This window comes from Eleginops maclovinus, chromosome 4 (assembly GCF_036324505.1).
Source record: "Eleginops maclovinus isolate JMC-PN-2008 ecotype Puerto Natales chromosome 4, JC_Emac_rtc_rv5, whole genome shotgun sequence".
Lineage (NCBI taxonomy): Eukaryota > Metazoa > Chordata > Actinopteri > Perciformes > Eleginopidae > Eleginops > Eleginops maclovinus.
The window spans coordinates 14,348,573-14,369,321 of NC_086352.1; the positions used below are offsets into that span (position 1 = coordinate 14,348,573).

Consider the following 20,749-nt stretch of genomic DNA (forward strand, 5'->3'; position numbering starts at 1 on the left):
TATCAGGCTGGTTGTTGTCGGCCTTTGAAGTGTCTTGAACTGTCCTTCCCGATTTGTCAACTCGAGGGGGATCCGCTCAGTATGGCCGCTGTCTGAAGGTCTCTCATCTGGTGTTTTCGTAATAGAACGAACAAAGCTTCTTATTATGTTGACCATGTACGCTTTCATTCCATTAGTTCAATTTAATGTGTTTGTCCATTAATGTACCCATAATAATTACTTTTAAATGTGGCCTATTTGTTTTGTGTTTAAATGTTTCAATGATGTACTTTGAATATGAATTAATCTTAGATTTGGTCATAGTTTTAGTATTTATGTAGAAAACTCTAACAAATGGTTTGGAAGTTGTTCATCATAATTATTACTCTGACAAACCAAATAGAACTGGTTGGAGAGTACAATAAATATTTATATAACAACATGAAATGCAGTGAGCATGTAGACACATTTGCAATGAATGTTACTTACTCAATCATATTACAAACACTTCTATAGAGGTAAGCTATAAAGAAACAATAACAAAGCATAAGCACAATCGAAAAAGATACTAAGACAACTGAAGACATTTAAAACACAAGTACTGTACATGCAATAGACAGATAGACAGATACACAGATAGACAGATAGACAGATACACAGATACACAGATACACAGATACACAGATACACAGATACACAGATGGATGGATAGAAATACTTTATTGATCCAAATTTGGGAATTTTTTTCGTTGCTTTTAAAAATAAACTAAATATACAAATATACATTTGGGACAAAAAAGTGTTTTCAAAATATAAACAAACACAAAATATAAAGCAGGATATTATTTGTACAATAAGTGTGAAAGGTGTGGAATATTACATAGAATAAATATTGAATGTACAGTATGGTATGGAAAACAGGATACAACAAAATGTTTGTAAAAGCATTTCAAAAACACAACAAGAAAAGGCACAAGATAATAGGTAAGAATGTTCTGACAAAGACAAACAAAGGTCCCATGCAGAAGCTTAACAAAATAAGTGTGTTATACATATACAGTGTATGGTTCTCGAGAGGTGCTGCTGATTGGCATTTCACACAACTTTGTAGTAGTACAGTGCATTAGTTATTTTAAAGATAACATGCTGTCAAAATTGTATTTACCTGCCGTATGGCCTAAATGAATTTGAGCTCCTATAATAGAAATGATGTAGACCAAAGATTCATACGAGGGGGAAATCACCCTGACCTACATATTTTGTCTCCTCCCCCTGCGCCTTTAGCAGATATGATTCAGGACTCTCGCCTGTTTGAAGGCAAATGAAGCAGAGGCGTTTCCCCCCTCAACCAAACCAGCGTCAGAATCTGCCAAAAAAAAAGAAGAAAAAATCATCCCATGACTGTCCAGAGTGACTGATCTACCTCAAAGATATGACCGTCCCCCACCCCCTGTTGCTTGTATACCCCGCCACCTCCCGCCCCCTCCCTTACCCCCCGCCTCAACAGCCTAATGACTCCTGGAGGTTCCATTTGTAAGGCTCCCATAGAAACACAGCCACAATAGGCCCCATCTTGAGAGGGCCCATCTGGGAGTCTTTGTGGGGCCTGCTGAAAGCCACAAAGGCCTGCTGACCTAGAAACCCATCAATAAGAGAACAGGGAGCCCCACCGACAACAAATTGAAGAGCCCTGGAATTTCCTGTGCCATCCTAAGTCCGTAGGTGAGGACATAGACCGGGAACGTGGGAGGGGGGAATTCTCCGGATGTTTAAGGTTGACACGTCAGGATGTCATTCCCAAGCTGTCAGCTGTATGCCCATTAACTTAAATTGTCAGTGCTGCCTTTGTCCTTGTGCCCACTGTTTGTCATTGTGTGGAGAGGCCTATGAAATCTTTACAAAATAACGATAGTGACAGGAAGCAGCACCAGCCTGCTGGGTAGAGTTATGTGTCCTGTGAGTAGGGGGGTTCATAGTGATGATGCATGCATTTTTTGTGAGTTTGGGTTGTGGAATGACCGGGTGGCCGCTTTGTGTTCACCGAGAAACGACACATTTGGGAAAGTATTTTCAATTTTAGAATCACTTGTCAGTCCATTTAATGCTTTAACAAGACACTCCTCTATATGAGCTTGAGTCCTTCCACCTCTGTTTACAAGTATATTATGTAACCTGTCTATGCCATCTAACCTACTTTCATGATATAAAACACAACTGATGTAAATGGCTGCTGAAACATAATGAAAGGTTGCCATTGCCATCAGAGTTCAGTCAAAAAACTGAAAGATTCAACTGAACCAGATGTCGAGAAGCATTTTTGAAGATAGGAAATATCTTATCTAGCTTCTGCCTACACTTGTCAGTTGTCCCAATAACTGGGGTACCTTTGTGTTCAGGGGGAGGTGTCAGGTGAAGGCTTAAGACAGGTGTCTCCTTCTCACCTCCGCTGCGGGTTGGGTTATGATAGGTGGAAGTGGACAGGAATACTGTGAAGACCTTAACAAGAGCGTTAAAGATGTCAGCTCCACTCCGATAGTCAGGTCACACAATAACACCCATGTTTCTGTGCCATGTCGATTGCCACTTCATCTCTTCCCTTCAAAAGATAGCTCGAAGTGTGGTCCTTATATCAATTAGAGTTAGTGATTGTGATGTGGTCATAAACCTCCGGATCTGTGGCGTCTGAATGAATGTTCAGAATAAGACCAGATCCAATGATAGACTTGAGGGTGATATATTTTTCTCATAGGGAAGATGTTGTACCTAGTTTATCACTGAATCATTTAGTCAGGCCTTGTTGGCAGTGTTAGAAGTATGACATTAAATATGTGTTTGAGTTCTCCCACTCACCCTGAAATTGTTGTTGTCTCTGTTTCTTTTTTTAGAGGAAGACCGATATGATAGCTACTCTCGTATGATCTTAAAGTACTTCCTGGCAGAAGGAGTTGTGTGTCGACATGAACTTTATGTGGCGGCGGCTCAAGATAACCCAGATGACATCTTACAGGTATGAGAGGAGGTGTCGTACTTTCCCTAAGCTTTTAAGAAGGACATGTTTTGTACCTCAAAGCCTGATTTATTTTAGAGATGCAAGTTTTGACAAACCATCCACAAAGAAGAAAGCATGGCCTCAATATGTCTACTTTAACATCATCCCTATAGAACTGCAAAAAATACCTTTTACTTTTATCTTGTTGACCTGTTCGTCATCTGAAGTGGTGGGTATGTTCTGCCTACTTTTATTATGTTATTGTCACAATTTATAAATCAGTTCCTGCTGTACTGTATTCATCCTGGTTCATGCTGGTCAGACCATGATTTAAAAGACATTATAGGCACACAGCTTTCCCCAAGATGTGTCAGGGTCAGCGGGGGTATTTGAGAGGTCGAGGGTGGCATGGTTGTGACATTGTTGAAATGTTTCCCGATGCATCACTCTGTGAAGAGGAACGTTGCCCCAGAAGCTGACTGCCACCCAGCATACAGGAGGAGGGCCTCTCTCCCACTGATTGATAGTGGGAGGGGTCACAGCCTCACCCTCTCTTTACATATCAAAGGCTTATTAAGAGAGGGGACTCCCAAAGGGGATATATCACATCATTTAGTGTTTTCACAGCTACATTCACAGTATGCTAATCTTCCGATGCTGAGGTTGTACTTTATGCATTACGTTAACATGCACACAAAAAACAAGCTTATTGGAAATCATTGAGTTAAAGCAGAACATTTCAGAACGGGTTTACACCTACGCCATCAACAAACCTATCAAATACCCCCCCACACACATAGCCAACCAATATTGAAACGTATTGTCTTTTTGTTTTATTGTAAAGTTAAGATAACTTCAAAAAGCTTACACCGATGTGCATATACTGATAGAAAAGTCTGTACGGTCTTTTACGTCATATGATTTTATGATATATCTCCACACCATTCACAATCAACATGTTTATACTTTTAATATTACTTGTATCATCTCCTGTAGGAACTCCCGGCTCCCATCCTGGATGATGTTGCCCTGCACAAACCTCCAGAGCAGCCCAGGCTGTCGTGTGAACCTCAGGATGGTTTGGACGCCATGAAGATTGCCTGGCGCTATCAGAATCTGCCAAAAGTACAGGTAATCAGGTGATCACATGACAGTTTACGGTACATTGTCTGTTATTATAATGGAATATATGTTAGAAAATAGGTGATTTGTAATTATGCTACTTTTAATAAACTTCCTAATGTTGTCTTTGTTAATGATTAAATGAGAAAGAACAGCACTGGCTCTCTGGTCTTAGTGGTTTGGCAATTGTCTCTACCACTAAATCCATCAGCTTCTAAACTCTTTTGTGGAGTGAATGAGGCCTCAGCCTCTCCTTTCAGAGCTGGACCAGATTACTCACACTTAGCTGGCAATAGGTAGGCTTTTCACTGGTCCCCAACTCACAAATACACACATACACACACGCCTGCACCCCTGCTTAGCCTGGGAAACAAGAGTACTTTGCAGCCTGTGCATTGACATGTCTGCTCGCTCAACCCCATGACCCAGACCTGCGCCTCTGTCTTCCCCCAAATCCCTGCCTTTCCCCCTGCTAAGGTCGGCAGCCCTACACTCTTTCTTCCGCTTTGAGGAGAGGTGACCCTCCCCTTCTACTTCTCTGCAGTCTTCCCCCTTCAGTCTATAATCCATATCGCTATGTGGATTAACAGCACACAGTGTATCCCTGGGGATCCTCTCCCTCTTTCTCTCTCCCTGGAAACTTCTTTATATCTGTGTCCTTTCCTCACCTCTCCCCCTTCCCCTGTAAAATCGTCTTTACAAACCACTAGTAAGCCCCACCAGAGGATTTGCATCCCAAATTCACCCCCAGAGTCAACGCTTACTTTCCCCTTACACACACCTCTCCTGGCATAGCCCAGTGTGTCGCTCTCCCGATGAAGACATCAGATCAAAGGTGAGGCCGCCAGGGCGGGGATGGAACGCTAAGCGGGTTGCCTGGCTCACAAAGAGAAGATGAGCCCCTGACCCCCCTGCCCTGCTGACCCCCTCGTCCCGCCAGGAGAGGGACACACCAGGGGCCCTAATCCAGATTAGGAGTAGATTAAGGGCCCCTCTAACAATGGAATCCCTGGTTTCACTGAGAGAGAAGAGCTAAAATTCTCTCTTTCAGCTGCAGGAAAACATCCGCCTTCCCCTGCGTCCCTGACACGTTTGCTTTCACAGCCAGAAGTGGACATTTATGTGAAGAAATGATTAAGAGCGTGGTCGTAGTGGTTATTTAACTTCTCTGCTTAGGGAATGTAGAGGAATGACCCATAAAAAATGCAATTGCATAACCATAGTATCGTCAAGCACACTCATTGAACGTTTTAAAAGACAAGTGAGATAATTATTTAATAGATTGCTTTATAGTCATCTGATATAAGTTAAATGCAGGTTATTTTTTGTTTGAAGCAAGCAGTAGCGCCACACAGAGATGAATGAAAATGCATTAAAATGCTCTTAAGTTAAAGTTCTTAAGTCCCCTGATACCTTGACATGAGTTTGACTTGTTGACCTCCTCAGACTGCCCTGGCCTCTTCATCCCGGTTCGGGCACTACTATGACGTTTCCAAGACGATGGAGCCAGAAATTCGCCAGGCAGCCAAGTGCCACCGCTTCTACCTTCCAGAACATCCCACCCAGTCATCACCCACGCACAGGTAAACCGACAAGACATCATCCACAGAACGCACTGAAACCAATGAGACACCGTCTGCATAACACAGGGACACAAACACGACATCATCCACGAAACACAGAGGCACAAATAAGACATATTCAACAGAACTCAGGTAAACAAACATGGCATGATTCACAGAATACAGGTAAGCCAACAATGCAGGCAGACCAACATGTTTTAAAGAGTGTATACTTTATAAGGCACATAATATGTGTCTTGGAGAAAAGTCAACCTGAAAGGAAAACACTTCAGATTTAGCATCCCCCAGTGTTATGAAGAGCCCTTTGTTTTAGACATTTGTAATAATATAATAAACTGATGCAACTAATGCAACTACTGGTAAAGATTATTTTCATTATCAATGTATCTTTCTGAATTTATCGTTTCAGTGATTTTTCTATACAACTTCAGAAATAGTCAGAAAAAATTATTATAACAGGAATAACTAAAACAAAAATACATATACAAAATATGAATTCCCAAAAGGCAAAAGAATTTCAATTTTTATCAATTTACTCAAATGTTAATAAAACATTTTTTGAAGAAGCCGGAGACAGATTTTGTGTATTTCTGCTTGAAATATTACTTATATTATTAAAATATGTCTGTTGTAGTTGCTCCATAAATTGTATTAGACCTACAAATGTACAGTACAGTGCGGTCTATTAGTTTTGGATAGTTACTGAAATTCATTTATTTGCTTAAAATAATTATCATTTAAATCATTTCAGGTGAAACCTAAGAATCCACATTTTAAATCCTGTCTTTTTATTTTTTCAACCCAGTATTATTTTGTTGAAAGTAAATAAATAATTCAAATATACATTTTTTCACACTTTTTAAAGCTCATACAAATCATTTAAACACCTGCTTGGTCCATCCTCTGTTCTAAGTAGTTTGCGTTTGGCTTAAGACACTCAGCCTCTTGGAAAGGTTGTGTATGTCTATTCAAATAAGGGTTGTGTTTGCTCAGCGTCTGTTTGATTTCTCCTGCGTTGAGTGTATTTAAGGTTCAGAGGTCATGCAGGCTCTTTACTTAGAGAGTGCTGTTGAACACACAAGGGCACACGAAGCCACACTCACACACACTGGGTAAATACAGCAATCTGGAGCATTGAGGATGTGGAGGAGGCTTTATAAAATCCCTTTATTTCAGCAAACAGAGACTGTTTAACAGCACAGCGATGCAAACACAATAAATGTTGTGGATATTCAGTTTAAAAAACACATTTTGTGGACCACTGAATGAAAAGCATTCTCTATTTTACTAATTAACAGTTCAGAATTTAAAAAATCTTATTGCTTGGGAGAAAATAATAATAATATCTTCTCCGTTGATGTTTGCAGCAGAGTGTCACAGTGTAGTGAGTAGGAGTGACATGGTGGTACTGTTTGTGTCTGAATAGCTTGTAGATCTTACAGACATTTTGACAGCAGGAAACTACACCTGCACCCCACCATTGTGCCCCCAGCACCGCCCAAATACTGACACACACACACTCACACTCACACTCACACTCACACTCACACTCACACTCACACACACTCACACACACTCACACTCACACACACACACACACACACACACACACACACACACACACACACACACACACACACACTCAGCATATTACAGACGCACATGTTCCACACAAACTCCTAAGCAGGCTACTCCCCCTTGCACGTGTCCACAGCCCCATGTTGATACCCTAGCTGTTAAATTGCTCCGTTTCACTTGAAGGCATAATTGGCACAAATTGCTCTCTAGGTGATACAGATCCTGTTGTTTAAGACCAAGCATCCCCCTTCTCTCGTCCTTTCTTTCATTGCTGAAAGAGAAACACCGAGATAAAGAAGCGTCCCTGTGTATGATCCTAATTAGCCGACGCACTAGCCCCTGTAGCTAAGCACCTAGACCTTTTTGGTACCTGAATGAGGGGTGCTCGGTAGGGGTAGCTAAAACACAATACCATCCCACACAATAGCTGCCAACCAGCGGCAACCTCCTGCTTAACTGCATGTCAAACCATCCCAGCCCCCTACCTCAGAGCAGGGGCATGGGCAGAGAGGCCAAGAAGGGTAGGTGTCCCTCTTTCACCAAACCAGCTCTATCATTAGCCCCAGCAGGGTCAGGAGGCACCATTGTTGGGTTGAATAACTGAAATAGAGTACATGGATGTACTTGGCGCAAGTGTAATCAACACAAGTGTGTATTACTGTTCTTTATGCGGGGCTATTGGCGTGTGACCAATCTATGTGTATCAGCTTTTGTAGCCTGCAGGTTGAATTGACAACTGACATAGCTGCCCACTGTGACTCACTGCAGAGTGGTCATTACAATGGTGGGGCGTTCTTAAGTTGACGGACCTTAGTAAAAACATGGGGTTAACATTGTCCGTCCTATAGGTCCATGATGGGTTCAGCAGTAATCATTCCCTCGACTGTTTCTAAATGTGGCTCTGATGGCACTGTACGCCCTTTGTCAGTAGTGCACATCTTACCCCTGATTAAACACCAAAATGCTGTTCCTTGTTAATTTTAGATATCAGCCCATTAATCCCCCCCCCGCTCCCCTCCTTCTCACTTATCGTCTTTGTTGTGTGTATGTTTGTGCATATCCACGTCTCATCTGTCTGTTTGTCCGTCTGTCTCGGCACAATCAGATCCTCGGGGAGCTGACAGAGAACCAGTCATGTTGTAATTTAATCAACCAAATAAATTAATTGGATCTCTTGATATGGATCATCTGTCTGCCTCAGTGGCTCCAGAAAAGCACAGTCAGGAGGAACATACTGCAGTCATACAGGATTAAGCTACTGTGGTGAAAGGCTTGGCCCAGATTTATCAAATGTTACAGTTAACACATCTGAAGTAACCCCTTTTATGTTCTCTTTCTGGTTGTCCCCTCCACTGTGTCCACCCTCTCCTCTGTCTTGTGCTCTTTTCAGTACCATGCTTGAGTCCTACTCTGCGTTGCTCAAGTCTCTTCAAGAGGTCATAAGCAGGGAGGGCTTTGATGTAGCAGCCCCTATGGTAAGAACTAGAACTGATGATCCACTTTGCATTTGTTCCCTTCAGCCTGAATGATGGGTTTTCCTATATATTTTTCAAACTTTTGCAAATGTGTATCTCAATTAAAAAGCAATATACTAAACAGCAACCCCACTGTGAATCTATGGATATATATTTGCAGCAGGTAAAGTTGCTAAACAAAAGAAATATTTCCACTTTAGGCCATTGATCTTTTTACGATCAACCGTTTAGTTTTTGTGATAAAAATTGCTTCAATTTGTTAATTGATTTGACTCTATAATAGAAACAAAAATCACCTGCCACTCATATTTGATCACACACAATTCCACAAGTTTAAATTTGATTTTTTAGATAGTTTTACTTTTTAATGATAGCTTCACTGGAGATGGACAGGAAATAGAGAGAGTTTTTAATCATTTACCTTTCCATTGATTGTGGATTTGGTTTCAGCGATTATAAAAAAAACAATGCTTAAAAGCAGTAAACATGCAGTAAGATGCCGCTAGCAGTGAAGCAACACAAAATGTTTGTGTGCATTTTTTCTTCTCGTTCACTAATTGTTAAATAAGGTGAACTCGTTGACGTTCTGGTGCGTACAGGTGTGTTCTTCCAGCCATGCTAATTATTATAAGCCCAGTCAAACTATTGTGCTTTTAAAGTATTATGTGTGAGCTGCAATCGAGGACTAATTTTGAAAGAGAAAAAGTCAAACAGCGTCTGTGACCTGCAGCTCTTCTGTCACATTCCAACCACCACTTGTCTGGAGTCTGTTCACCTCTCTGTCACCTGCTCGGGATAGGCCTCACCTGTGTGTCCCAGCTGTGTGTGTCTTACCTTTGACATACATCTTTTTAATAATCATCAGTCCCTTACAGAATGCCAGAAACATCCACGGCCCCTTCTGTTTCCCACAGGACCCAGTGTAATCCTCTTAACACTGTGATGTGCCTGTATATATAGATATACGGTACGAGTGTTTGTGTGTGTCTGCACCTCCTGTGTCTTATTCACCTACTTTCGATGACCCCTCTGCTCGTCACCTGGAGCCACCTCTCCCCCTGTCAATCTCGCACAGGGTTTACCTCCAATACCCCCCACCCTCCCTCCCCAAGCGCTGTCACTCACACGCCAGATTAACTGCTGACATCATTAAAGCAGTGTGGCCGCCTGACATGCTGTTGGCACAGTCGAGGAATGCAGAGCGGCGCAGAGCGACATGGGCACTGGCACAAGAATGCCCAGTATGGGTGATAATCAGTGTGTGTGAGTTTATATGTTTATTTGTGATTCTGCCATTATGGACTGGAAACAAGAAGCTGATTTGATATAAACCGTGTAATGTAAATAACAGATTACATCAAGGGTTAATCTCCCAGAACATTTTTTTTTTTGTCTTTTCAGATGAATGGGACAGGGGTGGCAGCAGGACTGTGAGTCTGCTCAGTGATTGGCTGGTGATTAGGTTGTGGTCCCAGGCTGGCTGCAGTCTATATGGCTGGCCTTGGGTCCTTGGCTGGACTCAACTGGCACTGTTCCCTGATTTTTCTATAGGCTAAACTATAGGAGTTAAGTTTGGCTTCTACTCTTGATGCCACAGCAACAGTCGTGTTACCACAACCCCCACCCCCTGCTGGGCTGCAAACATAGAAATCGAATTCTTATTCTCTGGCCCCCCGGGACCTGCGTAGGCAAAGCCTGTTAAACAAAGAAAGGGTATATCTAACAACGACAAAGGCCCACACAAAACACTTTCACTTAAGTATAGTAAGGTATTGAGATGTAGCACTGATTTTGAATGCTGTAGCGGAGGATAAATGTAGTCCGGTGTGAGAGTCCTCCTTTGGGAAACTATGAGCCAACTGTGGAAAACTCCCAGAAACAATGGGGTTTATTTTTCTTAGATGCCTGTGATTCTGATCCAGATCCAAACCAAGCTTAGGTCATACTGTTGGGAGAGGAAGCGATGGGGAGTGGGGTAGAGGACATTCTGGAAGGGTTGAGATAATAGAGGGGGAGGGATGAAAGAGAGGAGAGGCTGAAAAAAAAAAGGAAAAAGCGATCCGATTTTGGGCCAGAGCTTTGTTAATCACTCTTGGCTCTCACCTCAGTAATCAGGAGCCACCCTGAAGAAACTCCAAATAAAAGGCAATTGTAGGAAAGGTTAAAAACCTCTCACAGTTTGGACAGGCTCCTCCATTCTCTGAGTTTCAGTGATATATATCCCACCACTGTTTGGCCACTTTTTCTCTGTCTTCATGAGAGTGGGTTACTGTTGATCTCTTATGGTGGGTTGGGGGGGTTGTTACAAGGGAAGGCACTCCACCCTTACCCAGGCCCCCTTGGCTGCAGAGCATCACTGTTGTGCCAAGAATGTGCTGGGGTTTCTGGGTGGCGGCCATATTGGAAGCCTGTCTGACAGGTCCATTGTGCGTGTGTCAGATGGCCTCTGTGATTGGGCAGTTGTGTCCAGTCACGTTTGGGCACCGATCGTCTGTGTTGGTGAGCAGACTGTCCAGTCGCTCTCTCCCAGAGTTTGGGAATAGTACCCATAACAGCACCTTTCCAAAATATTCCAAAAGCAGCAACCTTTTAATCTTCAGATGCACTGGGAGAACTTTTAATAAAGTAAAAATGTATTACTGAGTAGAAAGTAACATATTTCTCATGTTTTTCGGTTTGCCTGACCCCTGCTTTTTGGTTCTTCTTGCTCATAGTCAAATTCACGTAACATCCTGCGAATCGGGCTTCACTCTCTTGGCTCGGCTCTGTGGGGTGATGACCTGTGTTGCCATGACAACCCTAAAAATGGCCGCGCCCTCACTACCTTTCTCTATGGACTGCGTGCTTTGCTGAGGACCTCGTTGTCAGTGGCAGTAATTACTCTGCCTTCACATCTCATCCAGGTAAGACTCATTTTTGACACATGAAGAACAATTCTTTGCAGTTCACAAGCATCAGCATTCGCTCAGAATACAACTTACTGTTTCTGATTCAACATCAGCTGAACTGATAAATAACTGATGTTTCCACTTCTAATGCTAGTTTTAAAAAGTTGAGAACAGTTTGTCATTAGTTTCTAAAATGTGTGGTGCTGATAAAATACCACACGTCCAAAGTTTACAAATCATATCTCCAGTATGTTTTGCATTATTCTCTTCTACATCTCTTTGTCTTTCCTCCTCTGTTGTGTTTTAAACCACAACCGCCAGGGGGGATAAAAAAACGAACATTGAATTGACTTGAATTTACAGATAATAGACTGTCTGGATTTTTTGTGCGTGGTTTGATGTTTGGCCCATGTGCTTTTTCTTTGTCTCATTTCGTTAATGGGAAACAAAGTTGGAAGTCTTTTGTAGCGGGGCCTCCTCTTGACCCTGTAGTTCGGTGTCAACCTGGTATGACTCAGGCCTGCGCGGGGGCCTCTTGCTCACGCATCGCTCCCCCAACAGACCCAGTCGAGTGCACACTTCATTCAAAGCCCTCTAGATCTATGTTTGTTTGTTTGGGCTTTTAATTACTTTGAAGCGCTACACAATGAGAGTCTGTGTTTATGCATTTTATTCTCTTACAAAAATCCCTCCGTGTAGTCTGTATCTTTGGCTGTGTGTGTTTTTGTGTGGGTTGGGGGGGGTTATGAGTCTGCGTGCATGCGTCTGTGTACAGTCTGGCCTCTCAGTGTGAAGGTGGAGTCATCTGCTGAGGCATATGGCAAACCACAGCCCTCCCCCAGACAGTGGACCGTAGAAGCATACTTACCAGAAAAGCCATCTGAGACTTACTCTACATAAATGTTTTATCTTGCCTAGACGTAAAACACCCTACTTCTTGAATCTTTTCAATCACAACAGCATGGGAACACAATAGTCTCCGTTGGTTTATATAAAGATATAGGTTGATGCTTAACTTTCAGAACAGCTGTGTTGTCACAACATGCTCTGGCTTCAAGCCTATATACTCAGTGCACAGCGGCCTTGGCCTAGTCAAAAAAAGGTAGAGTGGCTAACTAGCAGATGTCAGCTGTGGTGGGAGCAGTCCCCCTGTCCCTCTCCGACCTGGCCTCCAAACCCTTAATCTGTCCCCTCCCCCTTCTCCACCCTGGGGAGTGAAGTGAATGAGCGGGTGAGGAAGAGGAGAGGGGGACATATTGGACTGAATCAGGTGTTGGGTGACTAAGCCAACATGGAGGTAATGAGAGGCGGTTAGGATGGGCATCTATTGACCTTATGATTAGTTTAATTACACTTGGTCTTGTTATAAAAAAACGACTCTAATTGATCAGATGATCCCACCAAGGTGTGCAGGCTGCTCATTTTAACTAAATGACAACAATGTGTCTGGTACTTTAACAATTTAAGTGTTAGCAGAGCTTCTTTCCGGCCGTACCTTTGCTTAGATGTTTAGCTTAGTTAATGTGGCCTTTTTAAGACTGTCTAGACTAGTAGCAGTGGGCTAGCTGGCCGAGAGCGTGCTGGACTCTCTATCCATTATTGAGCAGCTTGGGAAGTTGAGAAACTCACTGAAAGCCTCCTCACAGCGGCACAGTGCCACAGTCCATCTGAAACATTAATTAGACTTGTCCTAGCCCGGTCCTCCTCCATCATACTATCTCCTGCCACCACCCCCATAAGTAAACACACACAAACACAAAATACACAGTCGTCGCTAAGATGTATCCATATACACCTCACCTGCTGCTCAGACTAAGTGGTGTCCTGACCTATGCAAATATGTAGACGCAGAGTTTGGACTGGTCAGGCAGAGTTGTTGTGTTGCTACAAAACCACAACTAATTATTTGGTAAAGAATACATGTGATCATTATGTTGTTATATTTAACCTCCATAAACAGAGTGAATGTTACTTAGTGGCTGTTTGTTACATTTAACAGTTGTTTTTCCATCTTAATCTCTCTGCTTTTTACACATATTTAAGCATTTTTCAAAGCATGTAACCACATAATAATCATGAAAACTGCAACTATGAGTTACATTTTATTGTGGAAAAACTGTGCCTGTGTTTTTTTTTGAGAAACACCTTCCTATCCTAGCCTTGGAAGTGTGCATTCATTCTGTCTCATATATAGACTTTACTCTCCAAAGACATTAAACAGACGGAAAGACATCTGCCTCCCTCAGAGTGATGTATTGAATTTTTGAGTCTGTACACATAATACATCCGTTTTCCAAAAAAGCAAACAAAAGTACAGAGAGACATACTGCCGAAACCTGATAAGTCAAACATCTGTGATGAAATGGTGATAATCAGTAACTGGTTACATGAATTGACTGCGGTGTATTCAGTCAAGTTAAGATGCTGCAGGCTAAATGAAGGCTGGCTCTCCCTATGATCTGTCAGTCAGTGAGTGTCAGCTGAGGCTCTGGGTGTTCAGGGGATTTACACTGATGGAATCTGAGCTAATTGAGCCAGCATATACTTTCATTGCAGAATGGAGGACACTCTACTTTGAGCTCGTTATCAATTATGAATTTGATTTTAAAAAAGATGTAGACCTCGTAAAACTCAAGGAGCTGTGTACCACGTGCATTTCTTGCTGACGTCATTCTGCCTTTCTGCCCCTGAACTGAGCAGCTCTGTGACTTTGAAACTTTTGAGTCTTTGCCAGAGAGCCTCATCTTTGTATTCAAGTAAGCACAGAATAATTATTATGGCGTAGACAGACTAGCACAGATAAAGTTTTTGCTTCTCTCTCGTACAGACGCTATTGGCCATACTGTACCATTAGTGTTTTAAGAAAATGTCATAGCCAAACTCTTACACTGAGTTTAATTGCTGCATTTAAGTGACCTCAGATACCCTGTAAGTGCTGGCAGCCCTGACTGGTGGGATATGAATACTTTAAAAGTAGGACAAAAATGAAAAGGAAGAAGAAAGAGTGGGGAAAAGACATGAAGGCATGAAAACTGCATTAGGCGGTGGCAGCCAACACAGAGAGAAGGATGTGAATGATTCAAGAGGCAAAGGGATTAATAATGCAGGACTCCCTCTTTCCCTCCATCCCAATGTCCCTCTCTCTCCCCCTCCTCTGCCTTTACCCTCTGCCTCCACCCTTTTGTATGTTTCTCATTCTTTCTGTCTACTGTATTCGCCCCTGATGTGTCCTCTTTGTTGTCAAGTCAATCACCTAACCAGTAGGGGGAGCCCTTCCCATCGAGCCTCTACTGATTTCTCCCACTTCCTCTCTATCCTCCCCCTCTGTGTGCCAGTTTGAAAGTGTGCACCAATTGTGAGCCTTACTGTTATAATTGTTCATTCATGAAGTAAAATCATTATAATGTGTTGCCATTGACTTTTCCTATGGCACGTTTGAAGATGTATGCCAGTTGTAAGGTTTTAGTTAATTTACCTGCCCCAACATCACCTGTGTAACCCCTATCAGGGCTCTTTCCCCTCATCACCCTCACCTCAGCCTTGGGCAGAAATGACCTGGCCACGGGACATGATGACCTAATTTAATTGCAACACTGATGGCCCGTCAGGAGGCTTTTAATTACCTGCTCATGTTTCTCTCCCTCTCTCTCCCTCCCTCTCTCTCCCCCTCTCACTCACTCACTCTCTCGACCCTACAGGACAGAGCTCTAATGGGCAGCATAACCAGGCTGTGTGACAATGCCATAGCCCTGGAATCATTCAAAGGCTCTGAGAGAGAGACCAACCCACTCTACAAAGATTACCATGGTAAGAACACACACACACACACACACACACACACACACACACACACACACACACACACACACACACACACACACACACACACGCACACTCGCTTATCTTTCTGTCTCTTTCCCTCAGTTGCACACACACATGTACACACAAGCAGTGCATTAAGGCTGGGGCTGGGCTGTGGATGGAGGCAGGGCAGCCCCCTTGCAGGCCAGGCTGTCAGTGCATGTTAGTGTGCTGCTGCTCAATCAGACGTGCTCCTCAGTAGACAGGCCGGGGGGGATTCAGCTGCCACGCTGTACCCCCTCTCCCTCGCACCCTCACCCACTCCATCCCTGCCTCCCCCCCTCCAGCAGAGCCTCTCTCCCTCTCGCCTCGCCCTCTCTCCATCCCCAGTCCCATACCCCTGAGGCTCTGGAGCAGAGCAGACCAACACTGGGGAATCGATATTCTCACCATCACTCTCTCTTCCTCTCTGCCTGTATCTCTCCATCCCTCGCTCAATGTCTCCATGGCCAGCATGCTCTGCTAATAAATGGAGGGCAAGGCTTTCAGTAGGGGGAAGAGGACACCAATAAGGGACGAGTGCAGAGACGGAAACGAAGAAAGGGAGGGGTTGAAGCATAGTTTGTCTCTGCTCTCTCCGGCCTCGCCATCACTTTTCTTTTACGGTTTTATACTTCCTTCTTTCTCTCGTTTGCTTCCCTCTTTTCTATCACACTCTCAGCGAATAAAGGTCAGTTTAAGCGAGTGGGGTATTTTTAGCCATGCCTCTCGAACTCTCCGACTCACTCTTGCGCTTTTTCTCTCGTTTCCCCCCCTTCCTCCCCTCCTCAGGGTTAGACGGGCTCGGTTGTGACAGATGAAGGGATGAGGAGTAAAAACATTCAATGGCAGATTTTGGTTTCATCCAACAGCATGTTTTATTTAGATAACACATCCCATAGTGATCACATTCCTCTGCATTGCAAAGGCAGGTGGCATGTAAACCTGTGTATCATTTGAGTGTTGTGGGGCATTGTTTTAAAAATAATTTTGTAGTGTAAAATGTTCTTTTAGATTTGAAATTAATATTATTTGAGTTTCTCGTAAGAGAATATACTTGCCGTCTATTTAACCAGCCAGTGAAATTCTGGTTGGGTTATGAAATACATTTTGTGCATGATTGTTTTGATGTGTGTTCATGAGTGCAAACGCATCTGGTACGAGTGTGAGAGTGCGTGCGGATGCGCGTGCGTGCATGTTTGCGGCAGCAGTTCAGGGCTGCTCAAAGCATGCTGGGAAGCCTGTCACTGCAAATCAGGCAAGGGAAAATCACCCAAGTGCACAGAGGAGAGAACCCACCATCCCCCACTTTCTGTGTCCATTTCTCCATTACTCCCTCGATTTCTTATTTTCTCTATCACGATCATTTATACCATCCCACTTCTTTTGTACTTTTCCGGTTTTATTTAAATGTAACTTTTTGGGCACAGTAAAAGTGAAACAAAGAGTTGAAAAAGTACTGCAAAGCGTCGCTCTGTCCTTTGCTGGAATCCCTGGCTTGTATTTTTGTGTACTTGCCCTCATTGCTCTACTGTGTCCTTAATTGGGAAATTTACTTCAAAGTACACCCGTGCCCCACAGCCTGTAGGGAAAATAAATAGGGTAGGAATGTCAATTTAGGAATGTTTTTAGATATCTGATAATAAGTAATTTCTCTGTTGATTTTGTCTTACATTAACAGTAATGCATTTTATTTCACTTCAATACCACCATGTTCAGAGTTTCTGGTCAGTGGATTAAAACTTTGATGCTTAGTGCAGATGAAGGTGTGTTTGTTTATGACTGTCCTTCTACATTCACTCAATAAGAACGGCAGTCTTCAAAACTAATAAGGAAAGTGTACCATTCATTTGTGTGCTCCATTTTTAAAACTCTTCATTTTTTTTCCCCCAACATTTTGGAATCAGCAGGTGGATTACTTCAAGTTTCCTTTTAAGATGCAGACTTCAATGCGTCAAAGGAAGTGTTTGTCGACATCAAAGAGAGAAAAACACTTCCCTTATTAACATATATTATTATATTATAATAAAAAACAAAGAAAGAAATAAGGATACCAATATGAATTGGTTTGTTCAGCATTTATAATAAATAAGACATATGTAAATCAACATATCATCCAAATATGGCCTGGGTAAATGACCCTGGCCCTATGTAACTTGCAATATTTTAAGATGTTAGTATTTAAAAAAGAGATACAGCTTTGTCTAGGCACAGAATAAAGACTATATATTAGAAGACAGACACCTTGTTCAGCCCATTTAGTTTTTAATGTGTTCTCTTCGTTTTTCACAGGTCTGTTACATGTACGCCAAGTACCTCACCTGAACTGCCTGGCGAGTAAACTTCCTGACCACAAGGACCTGGCCTTTAAGCTCAAGAGAAAGCAGTTCAGTATTGAGGTACGTTTTCAACATTACACAGTCTAGCCATGATTTGGTCAGGCTTTGATCGGGTTGTTTTATTTTGATGATCTCTCTTTTGTATTTGGTTGGTTTTTTTTTTGCACCATTTTATTTTCTCTAAAGTGTTTTTATTTTGTATTTTCCATCTAACCATTACCCTAGAACAAGAGCTGAATGTAGATGAAAGTTTACTGAGAAAACCATTACAATTGTTCCCATTCATCATTTTCATAGCAGGGCTGAATTTCAGTGCTGATGATAATGAGAAGTCTCTCACTTCAGCCAAGTTCTGCCAACCTTTTATTATTATTGGGTGTCAAAATAAAAGGTGAAGCTATTGATTATACACTGTTGCTGCCACACTTACTTCAGTGTTGTGTCAAGAGGCAACAGGGTGAAGAAAATCTCCATCTATATTCATGAATACGCAAAAAATAAATAGTTTTGGCAGTTCAGGTTAAAGGTATAGTTCACATTTTATATGAAAATAAAAGACTATAAACTAATCAGCTGTAGAGACATAAATGCATGGACATGTTTTCAGTCATCAGGACGGACAAAAGTGAAGCAACAGCAACAAACATGGTTCCACTATCCACTAGCTCTCAAGAGAACAAGCTTTGTACGGTAGGTGCTGCTTACGTTGTCTGCCAGGTCTCTGTTCATTCACTCCACAGCTGGCAACCGCCGTGACCTGTTGAGAAAATGGAGCAATAGACCGTTGCAGCCCACAATGACAGTTTTATCAGTGGTGGTTTTATGTGGAATAATGTTGGGCCAAACACTTCTTTGCTTTGTCATATTTGCTGATTTCTATATTTGAACTGAACTGGAGCACTGCTGACTCTAGCTTCGTTAATGACAGCTGGTGGCCTGCGTTGCCTCTGAGAGGACTTACTGTAACTCGTTTCGGTGACCCCAGAAGAAGGGGGTGAAGGCGGTGAGAACAAAAACAGCCTCAACATCCCTGGCAGAGCACAGCTGCTGCAAAGGTCAAAAGATTGGGCAGTGTGTATAATGGTGCACAAAATGGGCGTTTGGAGGTCTCGTTAATCAAGGGTATATGATGCGAACATTACCCCTCATCATGGTGGCACCACCATATGTGTTTACGGTCGACTTTCACCTTAAGATTAGTTAGTCCCTCAGGATGTTTCATTTTTAACTTCCACAATCTCCAAAATGTGTTTTCTCTCTATGTTGATTGTTTGTTTACTGTATATTCCAATACAAGCACCAGTTGGGTTATGAAGGATTAGTTTTTTTCAACCTTTTTATTTCAGCCACTTATAACTTATTTTCCATACAACGGGCACATGCGGTTCAATGTTCATTGGAATATTTACCTCACAGTTTAATACAGTTCACTCATCACTCACCTGTTTTCCTCAACTTGTTGTCTATTTTCTCCATTCCCTGTTTGTATTAACATTCAATTTGTTTGCTCTGTCAGTACAGAGCATTATATACATATACACAGCGCATACACACAGCACTGACAGATTGTGTGGCCTTGCCATTTCTTGATTCATTATGATTTATGAATTCTTATCCTCTTTCTCTTTCTCGTCGTGTCAGAGACGCATCCATTTTGCATGTGTCACATCATCAATCTCACTCAGAGCAATCAATCCGTCACTGAACTACCACTCTAGAGACAAATTAAGAGGCCCTCCTCTTAGCTCAGGCTCATGATTGGTCCTCATTACATTATCATTACCTTATCACACCCTCTGGTTCTTTGGCTCTTAGTCAGTCCTATTGTCTCATGCAGGAGGTGAGGGGGAGGAGAGAAATGCCCACCCCCCCTAAACCCTCTCCTCATCCTATGGTCAACCCCTACTCATTTTCTACCAGCCTTCACCATCCTTCTAACCCCTTTACTCTTGTCTGCATTGGTCTGCTTCCCCCTCCTTTCTCTGACCCCCTCAATAGGCCACTCTAGTATAGATTTATATGGTTCGTAAAAGTCAAGGTGGTTATCCACAATGGTCTTTTAATTAGGCCTCTCTATTGGGCAGGCCAGGGGGCAGAGGCCTAGAGCATCACAGTAGCTCTGTGGGGCCTGGATACTGTGTCATATATCCCAGCAGCACATTGTAAAGAACAAGCTTTGTCTGCCTTCCTTGTTTAAGGAGCTTTATTGGAGTTTTGTGTTGAATGGTAACCATACTCTTGTATTGACCTGATTCACATACCATTAAAATAGTTATATCCAGAGGACTTTTCAAAATATTTAACGGCTGATATGAAATGTCAATCACAATCCTTGGCAATGGCACGTTTTATGTCTCAGGGAAATTCCCATAGAACATTGTATGATATCACCAGTCAAGCATCAAATCAGTCAAAACACACATTGCAATAGGCAATTATTTTCTCGTGCTGGGTTCTGTGGCTCTTTGATTGACTGTCATTAATTAGTACATCACCTTACTTCGAGATGTCACAAAGGTATGAGTGCATGTTGGCTCTGCATCCCTGGTTACACAGGTTGGTCTATATCAGTTTACCTGTGTAAACCTTGCATGCAGAACTGCTGTTGTGCTCTGACTACGTGGCTCAGCGTACACTGTGTTTGACCTGTTGGTCAACTGCTGGTGGGTCACTGATTGACACATGATTGGATTTTAAGCCCAGTGTCTGGTGTGTGACAGCTCACACCGTCCCTGCTAATCACCTCATTTACTCAAACTACAGGGCTCCTCAGCCTGGGGCCACATAATACAACATTCTCTTACCCATTGCTCACAGTCTTTCTTGTTCTTCATATCTGTTATGGTGGGCATAGATCAGTTCTTCAGGCCCTTCTTTCAACTTTTGACTTGTTTTCCAAATGAATAAATGCTGTGAATCAAACCTCACTCAGATGTTTATCAGCATCAGATCTGGA

General features: G+C 42.6%; 1 protein-coding gene and 1 long non-coding RNA gene across 2 annotated transcripts in view; one reads left to right on the top strand and one right to left on the bottom strand.

Moving 5' to 3' along the window:
* The window catches only part of elp4 (elongator acetyltransferase complex subunit 4), a 48,707-nt gene that overhangs the window by 3,590 nt on the left and 24,368 nt on the right, over positions 1-20,749 (top strand). The window contains exons 3-9 of the mRNA XM_063881921.1: positions 2,865-2,986; positions 3,965-4,099; positions 5,537-5,673; positions 8,642-8,726; positions 11,441-11,629; positions 15,313-15,421; positions 17,747-17,853. Of these exons, the coding sequence (XP_063737991.1) occupies positions 2,865-2,986; positions 3,965-4,099; positions 5,537-5,673; positions 8,642-8,726; positions 11,441-11,629; positions 15,313-15,421; positions 17,747-17,853 (884 nt within the window). The remainder of the gene's footprint in view (positions 1-2,864; positions 2,987-3,964; positions 4,100-5,536; positions 5,674-8,641; positions 8,727-11,440; positions 11,630-15,312; positions 15,422-17,746; positions 17,854-20,749) is intronic.
* Positions 1,243-9,669, bottom strand: LOC134863413 (uncharacterized). Its single transcript, XR_010165662.1, has 4 exons — positions 9,561-9,669; positions 5,504-5,726; positions 3,947-4,084; positions 1,243-1,345 (listed from the first exon to the last, which is right to left on the bottom strand). It is a non-coding gene; the product is annotated as an uncharacterized LOC134863413 (long non-coding RNA).